This window comes from Herpailurus yagouaroundi, unplaced genomic scaffold (genome assembly GCF_014898765.1).
Source record: "Herpailurus yagouaroundi ecotype Mexico unplaced genomic scaffold, PumYag 100, whole genome shotgun sequence".
In the NCBI taxonomy this organism is placed as follows: Eukaryota; Metazoa; Chordata; class Mammalia; order Carnivora; family Felidae; genus Herpailurus; species Herpailurus yagouaroundi.
The window spans coordinates 38796939-38817466 of NW_024412391.1; the positions used below are offsets into that span (position 1 = coordinate 38796939).

Genomic DNA, 20528 nt, shown 5'->3' on the forward strand with positions numbered 1-20528 from the left:
TTGACTTTAATCATATTTTTAAAATATATTATCTAAATTCCTCTAAATCTGTCTTGGTAATGGAGACTCAAAAATAGTTAAATCTAGTAAAGTGATTGGATCAGGATTAAGATTGGCTCTGGTGTTTTGATTGGCTTTTAATGCCCTGCGCTTTTATTGTAACTACTTGTTTTAACATTTCTTATGTGAAAATAGTTCATATTTTTTTCTCATTAAAAAAATACTTTTACCTGACTGTGAGAAGAAAACTGAAAATAATGTTTTTCACATGTCCAATTAAACTTCAAGATTGGTATTTTATTTCTCCTTTTAATTTACAATAAAATTATACCCTTGTGAATCTCAAAGTAAGATAGTATTGAGTTGTTTAAAACCCAGAAACTGAAAATATCAGCCTCTGACTCATTAGAAATCAGCATACTGCAGGCTACACACCATTTAGATGGCTAATTAACTGCAGAGCTAAATTATATCACAAAGCTACAAATGACCACCATTTTAGCAACCAAGTGGTAACTCATGTACTGCTTTGGTTTCTTTTAAAAGAAGCAACTAAAATGTTTTCAGGGATAGTAGAAGTTACTAAGTGACCACCCTAGAGTATAATGCTCTTCTCATGTCCTGAAACCACTACCCAAATAAATACTTTGTTCCTTTCTTAAGAGTTTAAAGAAAAAAATTAGATAGTAGTGTCCCTGAAACACACTAACAAAAACATTACCTTAAATAGGATATTTTTTTCACAAGCTATAAAATACAAACTAAGTACAAAGACCTCGTATGCTAAACAGCAATACTGTTTTTACAAATATGATTTTAATTAAGCCTGGAGGAGAAATTTAACTAATATATTCAAAACATTATCCACATATAAATTTTATAATGAATACTAAAATCACATAATACAGAATTGCAAATGAGATACCTTGCGATTTATTAACATCTTTGATGATTTTCTGAAGTTCTTTCAATTCTATATCAAGTTCTTCATAGTGTAGTTCTCTAGATTCAACTTTTGGAGCTTGGAAAAAAGAAGGGTCAGTCCCCAGGTATGAACACTGCAAGTGACCATCATCACTCAGAGTGACTATCACTCCCTTTAAATCACTACAAAGAGAAAGAGAAAATGAGATATAATTCAAATTTTTGGTGTATTTAGACTTGACCAACAATATTTTTATTCAATTCAGCTTCAACATGCCATTAAGAAAATGACCACATATCTATTTCTAAAGTTTTATATCAAAGACTCAATTCAAATGTTTTAAACATGATTTATATTTATATAAGCACTCCCAATGTTAGGATTCATTTTACAGGGGGAGAAGAAAACCTTAACAATTCTTGTAATAGCTGTCAATTTGGGGGACCTAACAACGTGATAAATCATGCTCCAAGAGCTTTTCAAGTAACTGTATCATTTAATCCTCGCTCCAGCTTCCACTTGGCAGACTCATAATAATCATGTGAACACTTGTGGAACTACAGTGGATCAAGAGCTGGTCTACGGGCTGGTGAAGACCATGGCTGAGGCACAGGAGCAAAGAAAGACAAGACAATCCGGGAAATGGTGAAAAATGCTAGTGAAGTAAGGCCTCCAAGACCTTGAAGAGAAATGCACTCCCTGATCTTTTCCTTTTCCTTCTCTATACCTTGGGGACCTGTGTTTGTGCTTTGCCCAGGGACCCCACCATAGCTTCCTTTACACGACTGCTACTCAAGCAGCCACAGTCATTCTTGCTCTCGACTCTGAGGGAGAGGTATCCCATTTTCTCATTTCATTGCTCTTTCTCCACCACTCTTCAAATCCTGGTTATCTCTGTTCCTCCTCATTCTTTTACTCTTCCTTCTTCATTAGGCTCCCTTATCTCTTTTTTTCTTTTTTTTTTTTTTTTAATGTATGACACCACTTATTTTATTTTACTTTAAATATTTAGTTTGAGAGAGAGAGAGAGAGAGAGAGAGAGAGGAGAAAGAGACAGAGAGGGTTTGTGGGGGGAGGTGGGGGGAGAGATTCCCAAGCAGGCTCTATGCTGACAGCACAGGAGCTCTATCTCACGAACCCATGAGATCATGATCTGAGCCAAAACCAGGAGTCAGTCACCCAACAGACTAAGCCACCCAGGGGCCCTTCTTTTTTACTCTAGAAACTAGCCCAAATATATAAATTATACATAAAGCTAGGATACTATTTTTAAAAGTTCTAAGTTTTCCTGAACTTGCTATTAAAAGAATTTCATTGAGGGGCGCCTGGGTGGCCCAGTCGGTTGGGCGTCCGACTTCAGCCAGGTCACGATCTCCCGGTCCGTGAGTTCGAGCCCCGCGTCACGCTCTGGGCTGATGGCTCAGAGCCTGGAGCCTGTTTCCGATTCTGTGTCTCCCTCTCTCTCTGCCCCTCCCCCGTTCATGCTCTGTCTCTCTCTGTCCCAAAAAAATAAATAAACGTTAAAAAAAAAAAAAATTAAAAAAAAAAAAAAGAATTTCATTGAAATGAACACAATTTGCTTCTTCCCTAGCCTACTCAGAAGAAAAAAGAAGTCAACATTGTCATAAGTCATTTTGAGGTGATACATAAGGAATTTGTCTGATTTTCTTTTGTTTTCTAATGGTCTTTGATTTAAAAAAAAAAAAAAGATTTCTGGGGCACCTGGGTGGCTCAGTCGGTTAAGCGACCGACTTCAGCTCAGGTCATGATCTCACAGTATGTGAGTTTGAGCCCCGCGTCGGGCTCTGTGCTGACAGCTCAGAGCCTGGAGCCTGTTTCAGATTCTGTGTCTCCCTCTCTCTTTGACCATCCCTCATTCATGCTCGGTCTCTCTCTGTCTCAAAAGTAAATAAACATTAAAAATAATTTAAAAAATAAATTAATTTTAAAAAAAGATTTCTAACCCTGTTCTAAAGATTAAATATTAATCAAAATTAACAGAAAATCTGAGAGAAAAATAACTTGAAAAAAATGTTGCAAATTCATCTGAAAAAAAAAGGGTGACTTATACAAGTCTAAGCCTTATTCAGAATAAGTATGAAATCTGAGGGGCGCCTGGGTGGCGCAGTCGGTTAAGCGTCCGACTTCAGCCAGGTCACGATCTCGCGGTCCGTGAGTTCGAGCCCCGCGTCAGGCTCTGGGCTGATGGCTCAGAGCCTGGAGCCTGTTTCCGATTCTATGTCTCCCTCTCTCTGCCCCTCCCCTGTTCATGCTCTGTGTCTCTCTGTCCCAAAAATAAATAAACGTTGAAAAAAAAATTAAAAAAAAAAAAAAGTATGAAATCTTAAAACTCCTAAATTTTGGATCATGGCAAGGGGTCAGCTCATTACTCTAAAGGCTTAACTTGGTTTAAAGTAGATACTGTCTTTCCTATAAAGTCACCAGCACCCACTTTACCACCTGTCTTCAACACAACATTCTTTTTATTATTTTTTTTGAAAAGTTTAAATACTATGTATGTATATCCAGTTCTTATATTTGACACAGAAGTCAAAAAGTGCCTCAATTTTACCTCTATTTCTTTAGGTTATTTCTGCTTAGAACTAACATTTTTTTTTAAGTTTTTGTTTAAATTCCAGTAAGTTAATATACAGTGTAATATTACTTTCAGGTGTATACTACTATAGTGATTCAACACTTCCATACAATACCTAGCACTCATCTAAGCAAGTGCACTCCTTAATCCCCATCACCTATTTTACCCACCTCCCCATCTACCTCCCCTCTAGATACAACATTCCTATATATATACTTTCTCCAGGATTTAATTTAGGCATGGTCAGTGCCACATAGTCCTCTGGTATGACTTCAGAGAAACAAAAAATAAAGTGGTATCACAGACTCAACAGCTAAAATATTAGACTAAATTCAGGGACCTTAGGGTTACGGTTCTAATTCTGGCTCTGCCCCTATATAGCAGAGTCAACTTAGAGAAGTCTTCCTAAATGTTATCTCTAAAATGAGAAAGTGAGACTATATGATCCTCAAAAATCTTTAAGTCTTATGAACTGGTTCTGTCAATCTAGCTCAGAAAATAAGCACTCCCAACATAAAATTATTTTCCCAAAATATAGTGTGAAAAGCAACCCCATAGTACCTCTGAGCTGTACTCTTTCTTTGCAGGCAGCTGAAGCCACCTAGTGGCCACAGAAATCCTACCTTCCAGTTCTGAGGAGCCCATTTCAACAGGGCAACCCTCTGTCCCTTCTGAGTTATGACTGTGGTCTATTCCCCATTCTCCAACCCCACTGAGGTCTGGAAACTCAATGAGTCTTCAGGAAACTCTAGAACACTAAAGACAAGATCTTTGGCTGGCTTCTCAGAGAATGAGATCATCACTTTTCTTAATACAAAAGAGTATTTCCATTTTATCTTCACCCTTTGAGTGGTCCATAATATATGAAACCTAGTATGACCCAATACAAGTATCCCTCAGTATCCAAATTTATTTGGTCTTTAAGTTGAATAGCTTATTATTGAATCAATTTTGTTCCATTGTTTTACACAGCAAGTATCAACAATTTTGACACAAGAGATTTATCTAAAAATGCATCCAAACCTATTAAGTTTCTGAGTCCAGATAGAAAAAGAGTTTGAATAGTAGTGCATACATTTCTTTCTTCACACTCTAAAAAATATATATATTACTACCACTCAACCTGCCCGAATATAAAAGGGAGGAGCCAGGCTTGGTCTTTCCCTCATGGGAAGAATTTAACAAAGGTCACCAGAATGTCTTAACAATAAATTATAAAATTTAAAGCAATTTATTTTTTCTTCAACCGCATCTGACTCACCACATATAATTTAGATAAAATAACAGAAATTTAGACTTCAGATGAATTCATTTAACACTGCACAGTTTATTCCACAGGAACTAGAATAAGCTCTAAAAATTCTAAAATAAATGAGTGGAATTTCTGTCTAAAACACCTATGATGGAACAGGCACTTTGACTCTGGCCTATAGCACTACTTAAGAAATAAGTAATGTCATCACTTGGTATCTTAAATCAAAGAACAAATTTTAAAATATATGTATCATTCCTAAAACTAAGCCAAATTTAAGTCTAAAGAGAAAAAAGAAAAACACAATCAAGATTTTTTAACAATCTCTCTACTTAAAGAACATTTTGTTTAACAATATTATCCATTTGAGTTAATATGTAAGGTTCTGTGGATGATGGAATATTATGCTGGAGGAAGTCATCAAGTAAATCAAATAATGAGTACACTACTACTTATATCTTAACAGTTAACATCGCCAAAACTAAGGTCCCCACATTACTGGTCCTTGAAGCACATCAGCTAACCCAAGGCACCAAAATAATGTATTTTATGAAGAACCAATATAACAAAGATGTTATATTCCTAGGACACAAAATAATTTTGTGTATTTAGCAATGGGGCATGAAAATAAACAACAGAGTTTGCTCAGGAATCTGAAAGTAATTGTTTCATCACTCAGTAAACAGATCCCTGCCTTAACAATACATTTGACCAAAATTCCAGATGGATTTTAAAAGTTAAATTTTAAAATATGAAACTACAAAAATATTTATCTGCCCTTGGGATGGAAAGACCTTTTACTGCAAGAAAGCAATGGAGGAAAACTACAAAGGAAAGGATCACTAAATTAAACAACAAAAAAAATTTTAAACATGTTATATGCTTTAAAAAATAGAGTAAAAAAGAACAAAAGACAAACAAACTGAGAAATCATTGGCAACCAATGAAAACTACATAATTTAAGTTGAAACCTATTACATTGTGAATATTCGTTTTTGACCTATAAAAACCATCTTATAGGTTTCATCTAATATCTAAAGAACTCACAAAAAAAATCTTACAAATCAATGAAAATGAGATTATGTTCCAAAATGAAAAGGTAAAAGTAAATGTACAATTCATAATTAAAAATAAGTCAGGGGTGCCTGGGTGGCACGGTCCCTTAAGTGTCCAGCTTCAGCTCAGGTCATGATCTTGCAGTTCGTGGGTTCCAGCCCCACAGTGGACTCTGTGCTGACAGCTCAGAGCCTGGAGCGTGCTTCAGATTCTGGGTCTCCCTCTCTCTGCAATCCCCACGCCCCCCTCCCCATGCTCTATCTCTCTCTCAAAAATAAATGAACATTAAATCTTTTTTAATAAAAAAGTAAAAAAAAATTTTTTAACAAAAATAAGTCAATAGATGAAAAAATTTCAAAATTAAAGAAATATTTTTAAAATTATTTTAAAAAGCTGTATTTGATTATTGAATACCTTAAACTAGAAAACATTGTGTGTAATAATCAGTCCTGCTGTTACAAAAGGTACACGAAGATAAAAACTCTCATACTCTCCCAATGTAAATGTAAATTTGTTAAATATGCTGTTAGTGTTCATTTTAGAAAATCAAAAGCCTTAAAAATGTTCACTGCCTTTTACACAGTAACCGACTTCCACAGTTATTTAGGAAATTTAGAAAAAACCCAAATGGTAGGAAAAAGAGGAAATATTTTTTAAAGCATAGTGTATATATAATGGAAAGTTGAGAAGCCATTAAATAGCTAGATAGATAGATAGATAGATAGATATAGATATATGGAGAGAGATCGATTTGGTCAACTGCGATATAACATTGCAGGTGCTATGGCACAGTTGGAAGATAGTGCTGTTAATTAATATGCATGTGGAAGCAAAACAAAGGTAGAAGGCACAGAAGCTGAATCCTGACCTACAAGTAGATCCTGGGACATGGAAAAAAACAAACCAAAAAGGGCAGACTCTGGCTTTGGTGAACTCACTCAGTCTTACTACTTTAAATACCCTTTTTGTGCCAGCTCCCATATTTATATCTCCAGACAGAACTGTCTCTAAGTCTAGCTGTATACATCCAGCAGCCTACATGACATCTCCACTTGGAAGGCCAGACAACAGCTGAAGTTGAACATGGCTACAACTGAGTTCCTGATTTTGACTCCTCCCCTCCAACTCAAACCTGTCCCTCCCTCAAGCTTACATATTTCCAAGACAAGGAGATGTATTAAACATGCAGTGAAATAAAGAAGTCCACAGTGGCCGGAACAAAGAAAGTTCAGAGGAAGATTAGGTAAAGATGGGGCCAAGAAATTACACAGAATTAAATCATAGAGTCTCTTGTAAACTTTGTTAAAAATTGTGCATTTTATCCTCAAGCAATGGCAAATCACAAAAGGTTTTTAAGTATAGGAGTGAGGAGTGATTCATCTTTGACAAAGATCTCTTCTGGCTGCAATGTGGAGAAACCACTCTGAGTGGAGTTAATATATTAAGTCTAGGTGAGGAAAGTGGTGGCTCATGGAAAAATGATGGAAATGGAGAGAAGGGGACAGATCAAAACATATTTAGGAGGCATGACCACATCATTTCAGTTAATCCCCTCAATAATCTTATGAGGAAAAAACACTGCCTCTACTTTACCAAAAAAAAAAAAAAAAAAAAAGAGAGAATGAAACCCAGAGAAGAGAAAATAATAGACCATGGTTACCTGGAGATAATAAGCAGAGAAGCAGAGGAGCAGAAAGCTGCAGGCTTTCTCACTTCAAATCAGAAGCAATGCACTATCACATAGTGGCCCACAATAGATAGTAAATGATGCTTCATACAAATGATTTTTTTTAGAGTAGACTATGCATTCAGCACATATAAAATGCTAAATGTATTTAACAGAATTGTGTTTCAAATACAGAAACTACAGAAGGGGGTTCATTTCATTATTTTTCTAAGCATAATACCTAAGTGTTAAAGAATCAAATATGAAAAATAGGGATGCCTGGGTGGCTTAATCAGTTAAGCATCTGACTTAATCTCAGCTCAGATTGTGAGATCAAGCCCCAAGTCCGGCTCTGTGCTGGGTGTGGAGACTGCTTGGGATCTTCTTTCTCTTCCTCCCCTCTGCCTCTTCCCCGTTTGTACACATGCACACACACAAGCACCTCTCTCTCAATAATAATAATAATAATAATAATAATAATAATAATAATAAAATAAGGAAAATATAAAAGGAAAAGAGGCCAATTCTACACAAAATGTCATGTAACTGATATTTGCCTTTAATCTACAAAGTTAAATATGAAATTATTATAGTTATTTCCTCATGTTGAAATGGAATTAGCTGACACACCTAGTTGAATTCAATAGCAAGAGCACATTTGATACCATTTAGAAGTTGTTATTGTCAGCAGGTTCTGACTTTGTACATTCAGAAAAAATTTAAAATCTCTTGATGAAAGTTACCAATTGTTAAAATTATCTGAGTTTTAAAGTAGATGAATGAATATCTACAGAATCTAACAGGGATGTGGCTCTCTCATTAGTTTTTGTGAAGACAAGGATGTCTTAAACAAAAAAGAAATAATTTTCATGCTAGAGATACCTCAAATTATAATTACTCTTATGATTAAACCAGCTTTAGATTCTTTAGTGCCTCTACCAAACTAACAATGAAACAGAAAACAAAAGCAGAGAGCGCACAATTTTGTTCTACTTTCTTTCTTATTTACCTCTCATTTCTCTACTGTATTTCATTTACTAGACATTCATTCATTAAACATCTTCAAACACCTACTATATGCAGGATACCATCTGAGGTGCTACAGAGCATGCACAAATTAATTGAAACCAGAAATTAGCTCAAAAAAATTGCAAGCCTATAAAGACTTTTTAAATAAAACATGCTCCCTGATAAGAATAATATGACATGGAAGACATAAGTGTCATAAGACAATTATAAAGTACTTTAGTATTCAAAAGTAGCAGTGTCGTTTCTAGCCAGGAGGATCAGGGAAATTTCATTGATGGAAAATGAAACTGAATCTGGAACACTGGAATAGCTTATTTTTTTTAAGTTTATTTATTTATTTTGAGAGAGAGAGTGCATGCGAGAGCGAGGGAGGGATAGAGAGACAGGGAGAGAGAATCACAAGCAGGCTCTGCAAGAGCAGCACTGAGCCTGACAAGGGCTTGAAATCATAGACTGTGAGATCATGACCTGAGCCAAGATCATGACCTGAGCCGAAACCAAGAGTTGGACACTTAACCAACTGAGCCACCCAGGAGGCCCTGGAATATAGCTTATTCTTCAGTGATTGTTTTCTGAAACCTGAATTAATTCATATTGTGATTTGGAAGCAAGGAAATGATATCAATAGAACCCTGAGGTTGGTTCATACTCAATTTTTGTTGCTACCTGAATGCTCTGAACCTCCACGCAGCCACAAGAAAGCAGAGTACGTGTCGGCACACGATGCGCCATTCTTCTGCTGTCCTTCACAGCCCAGTTTGCACACATGTCCTGCACTGACAGTGTTTCCTATGGTTCTGAAGATCAGTGTGCACTTTGCTCTGGTCTCCTCAACACTTCCTTCAAGCTACCCTCACCTTTAGTCCTATTTTATTATGATTATTATTATGGTTTGTTTGTTTTTTTCTTTTTCATTTGGTGGGTTTTGTTTTGCTGACTTTTGGTGCTCCAATTACAAAATTATATAAATTTTAAGTGATTCATCTCATGAAAATTTATTTTTTAAAATCTTCTTACTGGTATACCTGAAACTAATGTTAACACTGTGTATCAACCATACCACAATTAAAAAAAAAAAAAAAACTTCTTGCAGCTAATTTGTAATTTATGACATTATAACATAAACACTTGTAATATTTGAACCTATTAAACTTAGAGAGTAGGTATAAAGAATATCGAGTATGAAGGACATGAGGGAATAACAACACGAAAGGAGAAAAGTTCAGACTACATATGAGAAAGAACACAAAGCCTGAATGTGGAACAAGTGAAGGCATTTTAAGCAAAAATATGCTTTAAAAAGATATATCTTAAAAGACTTAATATAGCTTAAAAACAGAAAGGTTGATTCTCACCAAAACGACCTATAAAATCCCTCAGCTTTTTTTTTTTTTTTTTTTTTAAGAAACGAACAAGCTGAGGACGCCTGGGTGGCTCAGTCAGTTACGAAAAGAAACTCTTGAGGGGCGCCTGGGTGGCTCATTCGGTTACGCGTCTGACTTCGGCTCAGGTCATGATCTCACCGTCTGAGGTCAAGCCTCATGTCTGGCTCTGTACCCACAGCTCAGAGCCTGGAGCCTGTTTCAGATTCTATGTCTCTGTCTCTCTCCCTCTCTGTCAAATAATAGAATATATCCAACTTTTTATTTCCAATTTTATTATGGTTTTCTAATATCCCTTCCATATTCCTTCTAATTATCAAATAATAAAGCAATGCCAAAAGTACTGGGAAGATACAGTATGCAGGTGGTAGCTGCCACCTGACACTGAGCCCTCCGTGTGGACACGCCAAGAAAGCTAGTATGCAAACATATTCTCTCCCATGGAAAAGAAGAAAGTTTTCTAAACAACAAGTTTAACACAACAAATTTTTCCATAAGTAAAACTAGATATTGGAGTCCTTCCTTGACACATGAAAAAAGACATGATTCTATGTCATGATTTTCCAGTGTATTAAGCCCTTACAGGAATTAAGTCAGGCACTAAACAAACCACCTGTGTATTTTTAGCACATATGTGCTGAGGAGTTAATTTTTCAGTTTTTAAAAATAATTATGCCTTGTTTGTCCTTTCCTGCATGATTGTCTCTCAGGCAAAGCTTCATACCTGCCAGTTGTTTTTGTTTGTTTGTTTTTTGTTTTTAAAGATTTTATTTTTAAGTAACGTCTACACCCAACATGGGGCTCAAACTCATAACCTAGAGATCAAGAGTCACATGCTCTACCAAGTAAGCCAGCCAGATGCCCCTAAGGCAAAGATTCATACCAATATACTTTGATATACTTAGCTCATACTGCATATGAAAATTTAGGTCCCAGAAGAATCAAATGTAGAATATAAATTTCCCAACTCACAATGAGGTATTTTTTTTACCCACCATTCCATGTTGACTTCCCAAGAATGAAAAACTTAAAACAATTTCTAAGGGGCAATTTGGGGTTTATGTAAATGGTTTTCAGTTATTGCTATCTATAATTAGCCTCATGATAATCAAGAGCTCAATTATTTAATGGGAGAGACATGGTAATTAGAGTGTCTAAGAGAAGAACAAGTAAAATGTGGGAGCCAAGGCCAGCTTCCAAAGATATCAAAGTAGCAAAAACTCTGCAAAAATAAGTTGTCACAGCAAATTGCAGAAATTACAGAGGTTTCACTGGGGAGACAGAACAAAATATCTCCTGTAGTAATTTCAAAGCATCAAGAACTCAAGAGATTAGTCTGTTCTTTCAAAACTTCTTTCAAATTCTTATTAGACTTACTAGAAAGTCAACACAAGACTACATACTGAATCTAATTATGTTCACAGACTAAACAAGTAAATTGCTAAGCAGAAAAAAAAAAAAAAGACGTAACTCCTTAGAAGTGCCTATTTTGCACTGGGGAAGCAAATTATATTTATAAGGATTTGACTCAACTCTAAATTCTTTCATTACTGAAAAAAAAATGTATTTATTTAGCACCTACTATATTCAAGCACCATTCTAAATGTTAAAGATAAGCAGTTTACACTGGTCACTCCCCTCAAAGACCTTAGAGTACAGCGGGCAATACAGACACGTAAATCAAGCAAGAATGTACAAGGCACACTCTGATGGATAATGGATGTAAGCAAGGGAGCCAATAGAAACAACCGAGGGGCACCTGGGTGGCTCAATCGGTTAAGCGTCTGACATCGGCTTAGGTCATGGTCTCAGGATTCTTGGGTTTGAGACCCACATTGGGCTCTCTGCTGACAGCAAGGAGTCTGTTTGGGATCCTCTCTCCTTCTCCCTCTCTCTCTGCCCCTCCCCCACTTGCTCTCTCTAAATAAATAAATAAATAAACTTTTACAAATTTAAAAACAAAAAAGAAACAAATGAGAAACATCAAATCAGATAGTGAGAAAATGTTTCCTAGAGGAAATAACACAAGCAGGAACTGGATAAGAAAAGGAGCAGAGCATTACAGCCAAATGCTCTCGATGAAAGAGACATACACACAGCACAAAATACCAGACATTCAGGAAAAGTGTTTTAGTAAGACTAGAATCACTCATTCAATATCTATTGAGTATCATGGGGTGTCTGGGTGGCTCAGCTGATTGAGTGGCCGGCTCTTGATTTCAGCTCATGGAAACATGACCCCAGGGTCATGGGATGGAGCCCACGTCAGTCTCCACACTGAGCATGAAGCCTGCTTGGGATTCTCTCTCTCTCCTCAGCCCCTCTTCCCCACTCATGTTGTCTCTCTAAAATTAAAAAAAAATTTTTTTTAATTAAAAAAAATATGTGTATCTATTTGGTATCAAAGTTATGCCAGGCACAGTTCTCAGAGTGACAATCAGTGAAGAAGTCACACAAAAATCCCTATCTTCTAGGAGCTCACATTCTAGTAAAGAGAAATACAGTGAACAAAAGGAAGGAAGGAAGGAAGGAAGGAAGAGTGTGTTCAAAGACGACAATTGCTATGGGGAAAAAGAATGCAAGTAAAGTTAAGACTCCAATTGGACCTAAAAGGAAGGGCATGATCTTCACAGGTGTTAAGACCAGGGAGGTCATTCCAGAAAAGTGGAATAGCATGAGCATAAGTATAAAAATGCCCCTGTTTCTATCAGCCAGAAAGTTATTTCTCCCTAAAAGAATTCAGATAGGAAGGTAGTTGATAGGGGCACCTGGGTGGCTCAGTTTGTTAAGCCACTGACTCTTGATTTTGGCTCAGCTCATGATCTCATGGTTTGTGGGATCAAGCCCCAGGTCAGGCTCTATGCTCAGAGTGCTGGGTCAGCTTGGGATTCTCTCTCTCCCTCTCCCTCTGCCCCTACCCTACACTCACTCGCTTGCTCTGTCTCAAAAAAATAAATAAATAAAACTTAAAAAAAGAAATCAAGTGTTTACCAAAAAAAAAAAAAAAGACGAAGAAGAAGAAAGAAAGAAAAATGATGATAAAAATTAAAGGTAGCTTTGAATGTCTTACACAGAATTCTAAGTCTTACCTCACAAGTAATGGAAAGCCACTGAAAGATTCCAGCGGAGGAAAAACAACAAATTTTCTCAGTCTCCCTCAATTTCCATGTGATTTCTGACAGAACTGATCGTGTCCCTCCCATTCACTCACTCAATAGGCATTCATTGTGCAGCTATTGATACTATGTCAAAAATAATATTTTTAAAGTAACACTGTATTATGCATCATAAAAGTTTACAGAGGTGTGGCTCATGTCCAGTGACTGAACACAAAATACTAAGTTAATCTTGTGAAGCTAAAAGGCTTCATGGAGAATTTGAAAAACAAACAGAATTTAAACAAAAAGACATGGACAAGGGTGCCTGGGTCACTCAGTTGGCTGAGTGTCTGACTTCGGTCCAGGTCAAGATCTCACTGCTCATGCGTTTGAGACCCGCATCAGGCTCTGTGCTGACAGCTCAGAGCCTGGAGCCTACTTAAGATTCTGTGGCTCCCTCTCTCTCTCTGTCCCTTGCCCACTTGTCTCTCTCTCAAAAGTGAATAAACATTAAAAAAAATTTTTTTCAAACAAAAAGGGATGGACAGAATAAAGGTATTTTGGGTAGAGAAGCAGCATTAGCAGAGGTTTAGAGGTACACAATCATGTCATCGCAAGTGCAGTATAGGTAAAGCATAGCAAGAAACTTTTTGCCTATGAGTTAATTCAGCAAAAATGCAAATGTTTCTAGGCCACATTACTCTTCTTTCAAAATTAAAATAGCTTTAATATGCCCCATGGGGGAAAGTATATTTCTTACTATTTAAATTAGCATTCTATTGAACAGAAGAATGTCATGGGGGGGGGGGGGGGGCCGCGGGAATAATGGTCACTGTTTTTAAGCCACTAAAATGTTAAAATACAAATACTTGGTTTTTGTTTTTTGAGGAGAAAGATATACCAGCTTTCTAATAGCTCATGCAGTTAGCAGGGTATGTGTGTAAGGAAACTTGTGCAGAGCAAAGGGAAGACTACAAATGCAAATGGGCCAGACCAGGATAGTTCCTGAATGCTGTGAGCACTGTCTCTTAGTAAGGCAGTAACACAATTAGAGGGCATTTTCGAAATGGAATCTCCAGTAAAATACAAATCTAGGGGCTTTGATTAAGCATCCAACTCTTGGTTTTGGCTCAGGTCAAGATGTCAAGGTTCCAGTTTGGTTCCTGAGTTCAAGCACCAAATCAGGCTCTGCACTGACAGCAAAGAGTCAGCTTGGGATTCTCCATCTCCCTCTCTCTGCCCCTTCGCTTCTCACATAAATAAAATAGGGACACCTGGGTGTCTCAGTTGGTTAAGCGTCTGACTTTGGCTCAGGTCATGATCTCACGGTTTGTGGGTTTGAATCCCACTTCCAGCTCTGTGCTGACAGCTCAGAGCCTGGAACCTGCTTTAGATCCTGTGTCTCCCTCTCTCTCTGCCCCTCCCGGACTCATGCTTGCTCGCATGCGTGCTCTCCCTCTCCCTCTCTCTCTCAAAAATAAGTAAACATAAAAGTTTTTTTACTAAATAAATAAATGGAAAATAAAATGCAAATCTGATCACTACATCCCTTGGCTTAGAAACCTCCTATGCCTTGCTTCCCAATTAAAATTCAAATCCTATAAACAAAGCTATGATCTGACCCCAGCTTACTTCACTGGCCTCTCTAGTCAGCTCCTTCCCCCATCCACTCTCCTATCCCCCATTCCAACCTCACACACACACACACACACACACACACACACACACACACACACCCCAGCCTTCCACCACACAGGCCTTATTCCATTTCTTCGGGATTGTCATTCTCCATGCCCTTTTGGTGCCTGGTACATGCTTCCTCCCCTCTCCTTATGAAGTATCTTTGTCCAGTTCAAGCCTACTCATTCTCCAGACTTCAACCCAAATGTCAGAAAATTTTCCCCTGACCTCATATTCTAGGTCAGGCCTCTTGTTATATGCTCCAAAAGTACCAAGCACTATCTATTCCTTCATAGAGTTTTTTGCTGTTGAAATAATATATTTATTTCTGTGATTATAAATTTAATCTTGGTCTCCCCAACTACAAGTTCCATGAATTCAGTGACCATGATTGCTTTGCTCATAAATGCATCCCCAGAACCTAGCACAGTAAGTGGCAAAGAGAGGGAGGGAAGCTAAACAAACACCCACTGAATTAATTAAATGAAGACAAGCCAAATAATTCTGTTGTGGGGGCTATCCCATGCACTGCAGGATGTGTAGCAGCTTCCCTGGACTGCACCTACTAAATACCAGTAATAACTCTCCTTTCCCCACTTTAAAAAAAAAATTAGTGTTTATTTATTTTTGAAAGAGAGAGACAGAGCATGAGCAGGGGAGGAGCAAAGAGAGGGAGATGCAGAATCCAAAGCAGGCTCTAGCTGTCAGCACAGGGCTGAACTAGGGGCCCAAACCTACAAACCCTAAGATCATGACCTGACCTGAAGTCAGATGCTTAACTGACTGAGCTACCCAGGCACCCCTCTTCTTCCTTCACTATGACAACTAAAAATGTCCTTTGGAAGACAAAATCTCTCCCGGTTGACAACCACTGAGGTAGGTGATTATACATCCTGGTTTTGTACAAGACAGTCTCTGTTTATACCTGTTGTCCTGGTAAATTAATTTGTTAATGTTTATTCATTTAAAAAAAATTTTTTAACATTTATTCATTTTTGAGAGAGAGAAAGACAGAGAGAGAGAGAGAGAGAGAGAGAGAGAGAGAGAGAGAGAGAGAGAGAGCAGGGGAGGGGCAGAGAGAGAGAGGGAGACACAGGATCTGAAGCAGGCTCCAGGCTCCAAATTGCCAGCACTGAGCCCGATGCAGGGCTCAAATTCACAAATCGAACTTGCAAACCGGGAGATCATGACTTGAGACAAAGTCAGACACTTAACCGAGACATATAGCCAACCTAATGTTTATTCATTTTTGAGAGAAAGAGATAGGGCATAAACAGAACAGGGGCAGAGAGAGAGGGAGACACAGAATCTGAAGCAGACTCCCAGTTCTGAGCTGTCAGCTGTTGAGCCGACATGGGACTTGAACCACAAACCGTAAAATCATAACCTGAGCCAAAGTTGGATGCTTAACTAAGCCACCCAGGCACCCCTTTTTTTCAATATTTTAAGTCCTTTCAAATTATTAATAGCACCCATGTTTATTCTCAGAATATCCCAGTTTGGATGATAAGTTATACTGTCATCTTATCTCGATGTATCTTTATGCGTTCTCTTGCCCAGAATAAGTGAACTATTATGTGCATGATGACCATGGTTTTACTTCTAACACAACAGAAATGATATCATTAACATTATTTCCAACAAATATGGTTTAAAACAACCATTTAAAAAAAAAACCTATCTATGTAGTAGGGTTTGGAATTCATAGAAACAGTATAATGACAATGGACAAAAGAAATATGACAGGGACAGAATGTATAATCGAACATGACAATTAATTAAGTGTAGAAAAAGAATGAGAGAAGTCAAAGAAGATTTCTAAGTTTTAGCCTGGGAAAGCTGGGTGTAAATCCATCTATGAAGACTAGATATACAACGGAAGAAGGGTTGCATTTCGTGGGGTAAATGGGGAGGTGAAATAGATAGCAAGGCTGCATTTTGAGGCACCTCCTCAATACTCAGGTGACCCCCCCCCCCCCCCCCAGACGCGTGGGAGAACAGTCTTGTAGACACACAGATCTTTATCATGATCCACTCCACTCCTTTGGCTCTACTGCCACTGGACTTCCCTTACTTTTCTAACTACTATTTGGGTTTCTTCAAGAGTCTTCTTCTTGCCTCCTAATTAAGAGAATCCCTAAACACTATTCATATACCTTTGTTCTTCCCACTCACTGTGAACTCTGAGAATTCAAAATTCTATTAGCTATCACAACCATGCTAACAATTGCCAGCCTTATTCCTAGCCGTAATCTAAAAAATCATGTAGCCAGATGCTTCTGAATATTTCTACTTGAATTATATTAACTGACATGTGTATGAGTCTTTCCAGCTTAAAAAGGACCTTTGCATACATTTATTTCCAACTATATACCTCAGTCATCTTAATTCAACATGCTGAAACTAAACTTTTCTTTCTCATAAAACTGGTTCTTTTTCTAAGTTTTCCATCTCTTTCAATATTTCTACAATTAACCTCACCACCATGTCCCAAATAATGACCATAATTCTTTCTCTGCTTCATGGCTCTATATTAAAAGTCACCAAATGCACCAGAAAAAGCATTTGACAAAATTCAATATCCATTTATGATAAAAACTCTCAACAAAGAGGATATAGAGGGAATGTGCCTCAACATAATACACGTCATATATCACAAGCCTCCAGCTAATACCATACTCAATGAAAAGCTGAAAACCTTTCCTCTAGCGTCAGGAACATGAAAAGGAGACCCATTATTGCCACTTATTTAACAGAGTGTCGGAAGTCCTAGGCATGAAAGAAATAAAAGGCATCTGAATGGAAAAGGAAGAAATAAAACTTTCACTATTCACTGAAGACATGATATTATATATAGAAAACTCTGAAGACTCCATCAAAAGACAATAAACAAATTCAATGCAAGAATACTACAGGATACAAAATCAACACACAAATGTCTGTTGTATCTCTACACACTAATAAACTATAAAAAGTAAGAAAATTAAGAAATTTATAAATTAACAATCCCATTTATAATTGCATCAAAAAGAATAAATACCTAGTCATACATTTAACCAAGGAGATGAAAGATCTGTATATGAAAACTGCAAGACATTAATGAAAAAAAATCAAAGACAAATAAATAGAAAGATAGTCTGTGCTCATGGATTGGAAGAATCACTATTGTTAAAATGTCCATAATATCAAAGCAATCTACAGATTCAATGAAATCCCTATCAATATTCCAATGGCATTTTTCAAAGAAATGGAACAAATAACTCTGAAATTTATATGAAACCAGAAAAAAACCTGTACAGCCAAAGCAATCTACTGAAAGAAGAACAAAACTGGAAGCATCATGCTGCCTGATTCCAAACTATATTACAAAGCTATAGAAATTAAAATAGTACAGTACTGGCATAAAAACAAACACATATATCAATGGAACACAGTAGAGTCCAGTATTAACTCACACATACAAGGTCAATTAACTTACAACAAAGGAGCCAAGAATGTACATTGTGGAAGGACAGTCTCTTCTATAAATAGTGCTAGAAAAACTGTAGAGCTACATGAAAAACCACAACCACTATCTTCCATCATACACAAAAATTAACTCAAAAAAGGATGAAAGACTGGAACACAAGACCACAAAACTCATGGGGGGGGGAGGAAGAAACACAGGTAGTAAACTCCTTGACATAGGTCTTTGGCAATGACTTGGGCTAGACCATATCTAATGACTGGATGGACACATTAACCGTGATAATTCTTTAGCAAAAAACCACTTAAGACAAAGAATTTCAGAAACTCACTGATGTCTATTTTCTCACCTACTCCTGCATAAATGTTTAGGCTAATCTTTTTTATTTTATTTTTTAAATTCACATCCAAATTAGTCAGAATATAGTGGAACAATGATTTCAGGAGTAGATTCCTTAATGCCCCTTACCCATTTAGGCCATCCCCCCTCCCACAACCCCTCCAGTAACCCTCTGTTTGTTCTCCATAATTATGAGTGTCTTATGTTTTGTCCCCCTCCCGGTTTTTATATTATTTTTGTTTCCCTTCCCTTATGTGCATCTGTTTTGTCTCTTAAAGTCCTCATATGAGTAAAGTCATATGATATTTGTCTTTCTCTGACTAATTTCGCTTAGCATAATACCCTCCAGTTCCATCCACATAGTTGCAAATGGCAACATTTCATTCTTTTTGATTGCCGAGTAATACTCCATTGTGTATATATACCACATCTTCTTTATCCATTCATCCATCAATGGACATTTGGGCTCTTTCCATACTTTGGCTATTGTTGATAGTGCTGCTATAAACATTGGGGTGCATGTGTCCCTTCAAAACAGCACACCTGCATCCCTTGGAAAAATGCCTAGTAGTGCAACTGCTGGGTCATAGGGTAGTTCTATTTTTAGTTTTTTGAGGAACCTCCATACTGTTTTCCAGAATGGCTGCCCCAGCTTGTATTCCCACCAGCAATGCAAAAGAGATCCTCTTTCTCCACATCCTCGCTAACATCTGTTGTTGCCTGAGTTCTTAAGGTTAGCCATTTTGACAGGTGTGAGGTGGTATCTCATTGTGGTTTTGATTTGTATTTCCCTGATGATGGTGATGTTGGGCATTTTTTCATGTGTCGGTTGGCCATATGGATGTCTTCTTTGGAGAAGTGTCCATTCATGTCTTTTGCCCATTTCTTCACGGGGTTATTTGTTTTTTGGGTGTTTAGTTCGATAAGTTCTTCTTAGATTTTGGATACTAACCCTTTCTCTGATATGTCGTTTGCAAACATCTTCTCCCATTCTGTCGGTTGCCTTTTATTTTGCTGATTGTTTCCTTCACTGTGCAGAAGCTTTTTATTTTGATGAGGTCCCAGTAGTTGATTTTTGCTTTTGTTTCCCTTGCCTCTGGAGACATGTTGAGTAAGAAGTTGCTACAGCCCAGATCAAAGAGGTTTTTTCCTGCTTTCTCCAAGAGGATTTTGATGGCTTCCTATCTTACATTTAGGTCTTTCATCCAGTTTGAGTTTATTTTTGTGTATGGTGTAAGAAAGTGGTCCAGATTGATTCTTCTGCATGTCACTGTCCAGTTTTCCCAGCACCACTTGCTGAAGAGACTGTCTTTATTCCATTGGATAGTCTTCCCTGCTTTGTTCAAAGATTAGATGGCTATAGGTTTGTGGGTCCATTTCTGGGTTCTCTATTCTGTTCCATTGATCTATTCTGTTCTCTACTGTCTGTTCTTGTGCCAGTACCATACTGTGTTGATGATTATAGCTTTGTAGTATAGCTTGACATCCGGGATTGTGATGCCTCCTGCTTTGGTTTTCTTTTTCAAGATTGCTTTGGCTATTCAGGATCTTTTCTGGTTCCAAACAAATTTTAGGATTATTTGTTCTAGCTCTGTGAAGAATGCTGGTGTTATTTAGATAGGGATTGTATTGAATATGTAGATTGCTTCGGGTAGTATCGACATTTTAACAATATTTGTTCTTCCTATCCAGGAGCATGGAATCTTTTTCCATTTTTCTGTGTCTTCTTCAATTTCTTTCATAAGCTTTCTATAGTTTTCAGCATATAGATTTTTCACCTCTTTGGTTAGATTTATTCCCAGGTATTTTATGGTTTTTGGTGCAATTGAAATGGGATCAATTCTTTGATTTCTCTTTCTGTTGCTTCATTGTTGGTGTGTGGGAATGCAACTGATTTCTGTGCATTGATTTTATATCCTGCAATTTTGCTGAATTCATGAATCAGTTCTAGCAGTTTTTTTGGTGGAATCTTTTGGGTTTTCCAAATAGAGTATCATGTCAGCTGCAAAGAGTGAAAGTTTTACCTCTGCCTGGCTGAT

The 20528-nt window shown here is 37.3% G+C and overlaps 1 protein-coding gene across 10 annotated transcripts in view; it reads right to left on the minus strand.

The window, feature by feature from the left end:
- BBS9 (Bardet-Biedl syndrome 9) overlaps positions 1-20528 on the minus strand; it is a 447491-nt gene that overhangs the window by 263663 nt on the left and 163300 nt on the right. For all 10 annotated transcript variants that reach the window (XM_040472285.1, XM_040472287.1, XM_040472283.1 and 7 more), the window contains one exon: positions 926-1107. In XM_040472285.1, the coding sequence (XP_040328219.1) occupies positions 926-1107 (182 nt within the window). The remainder of the gene's footprint in view (positions 1-925; positions 1108-20528) is intronic.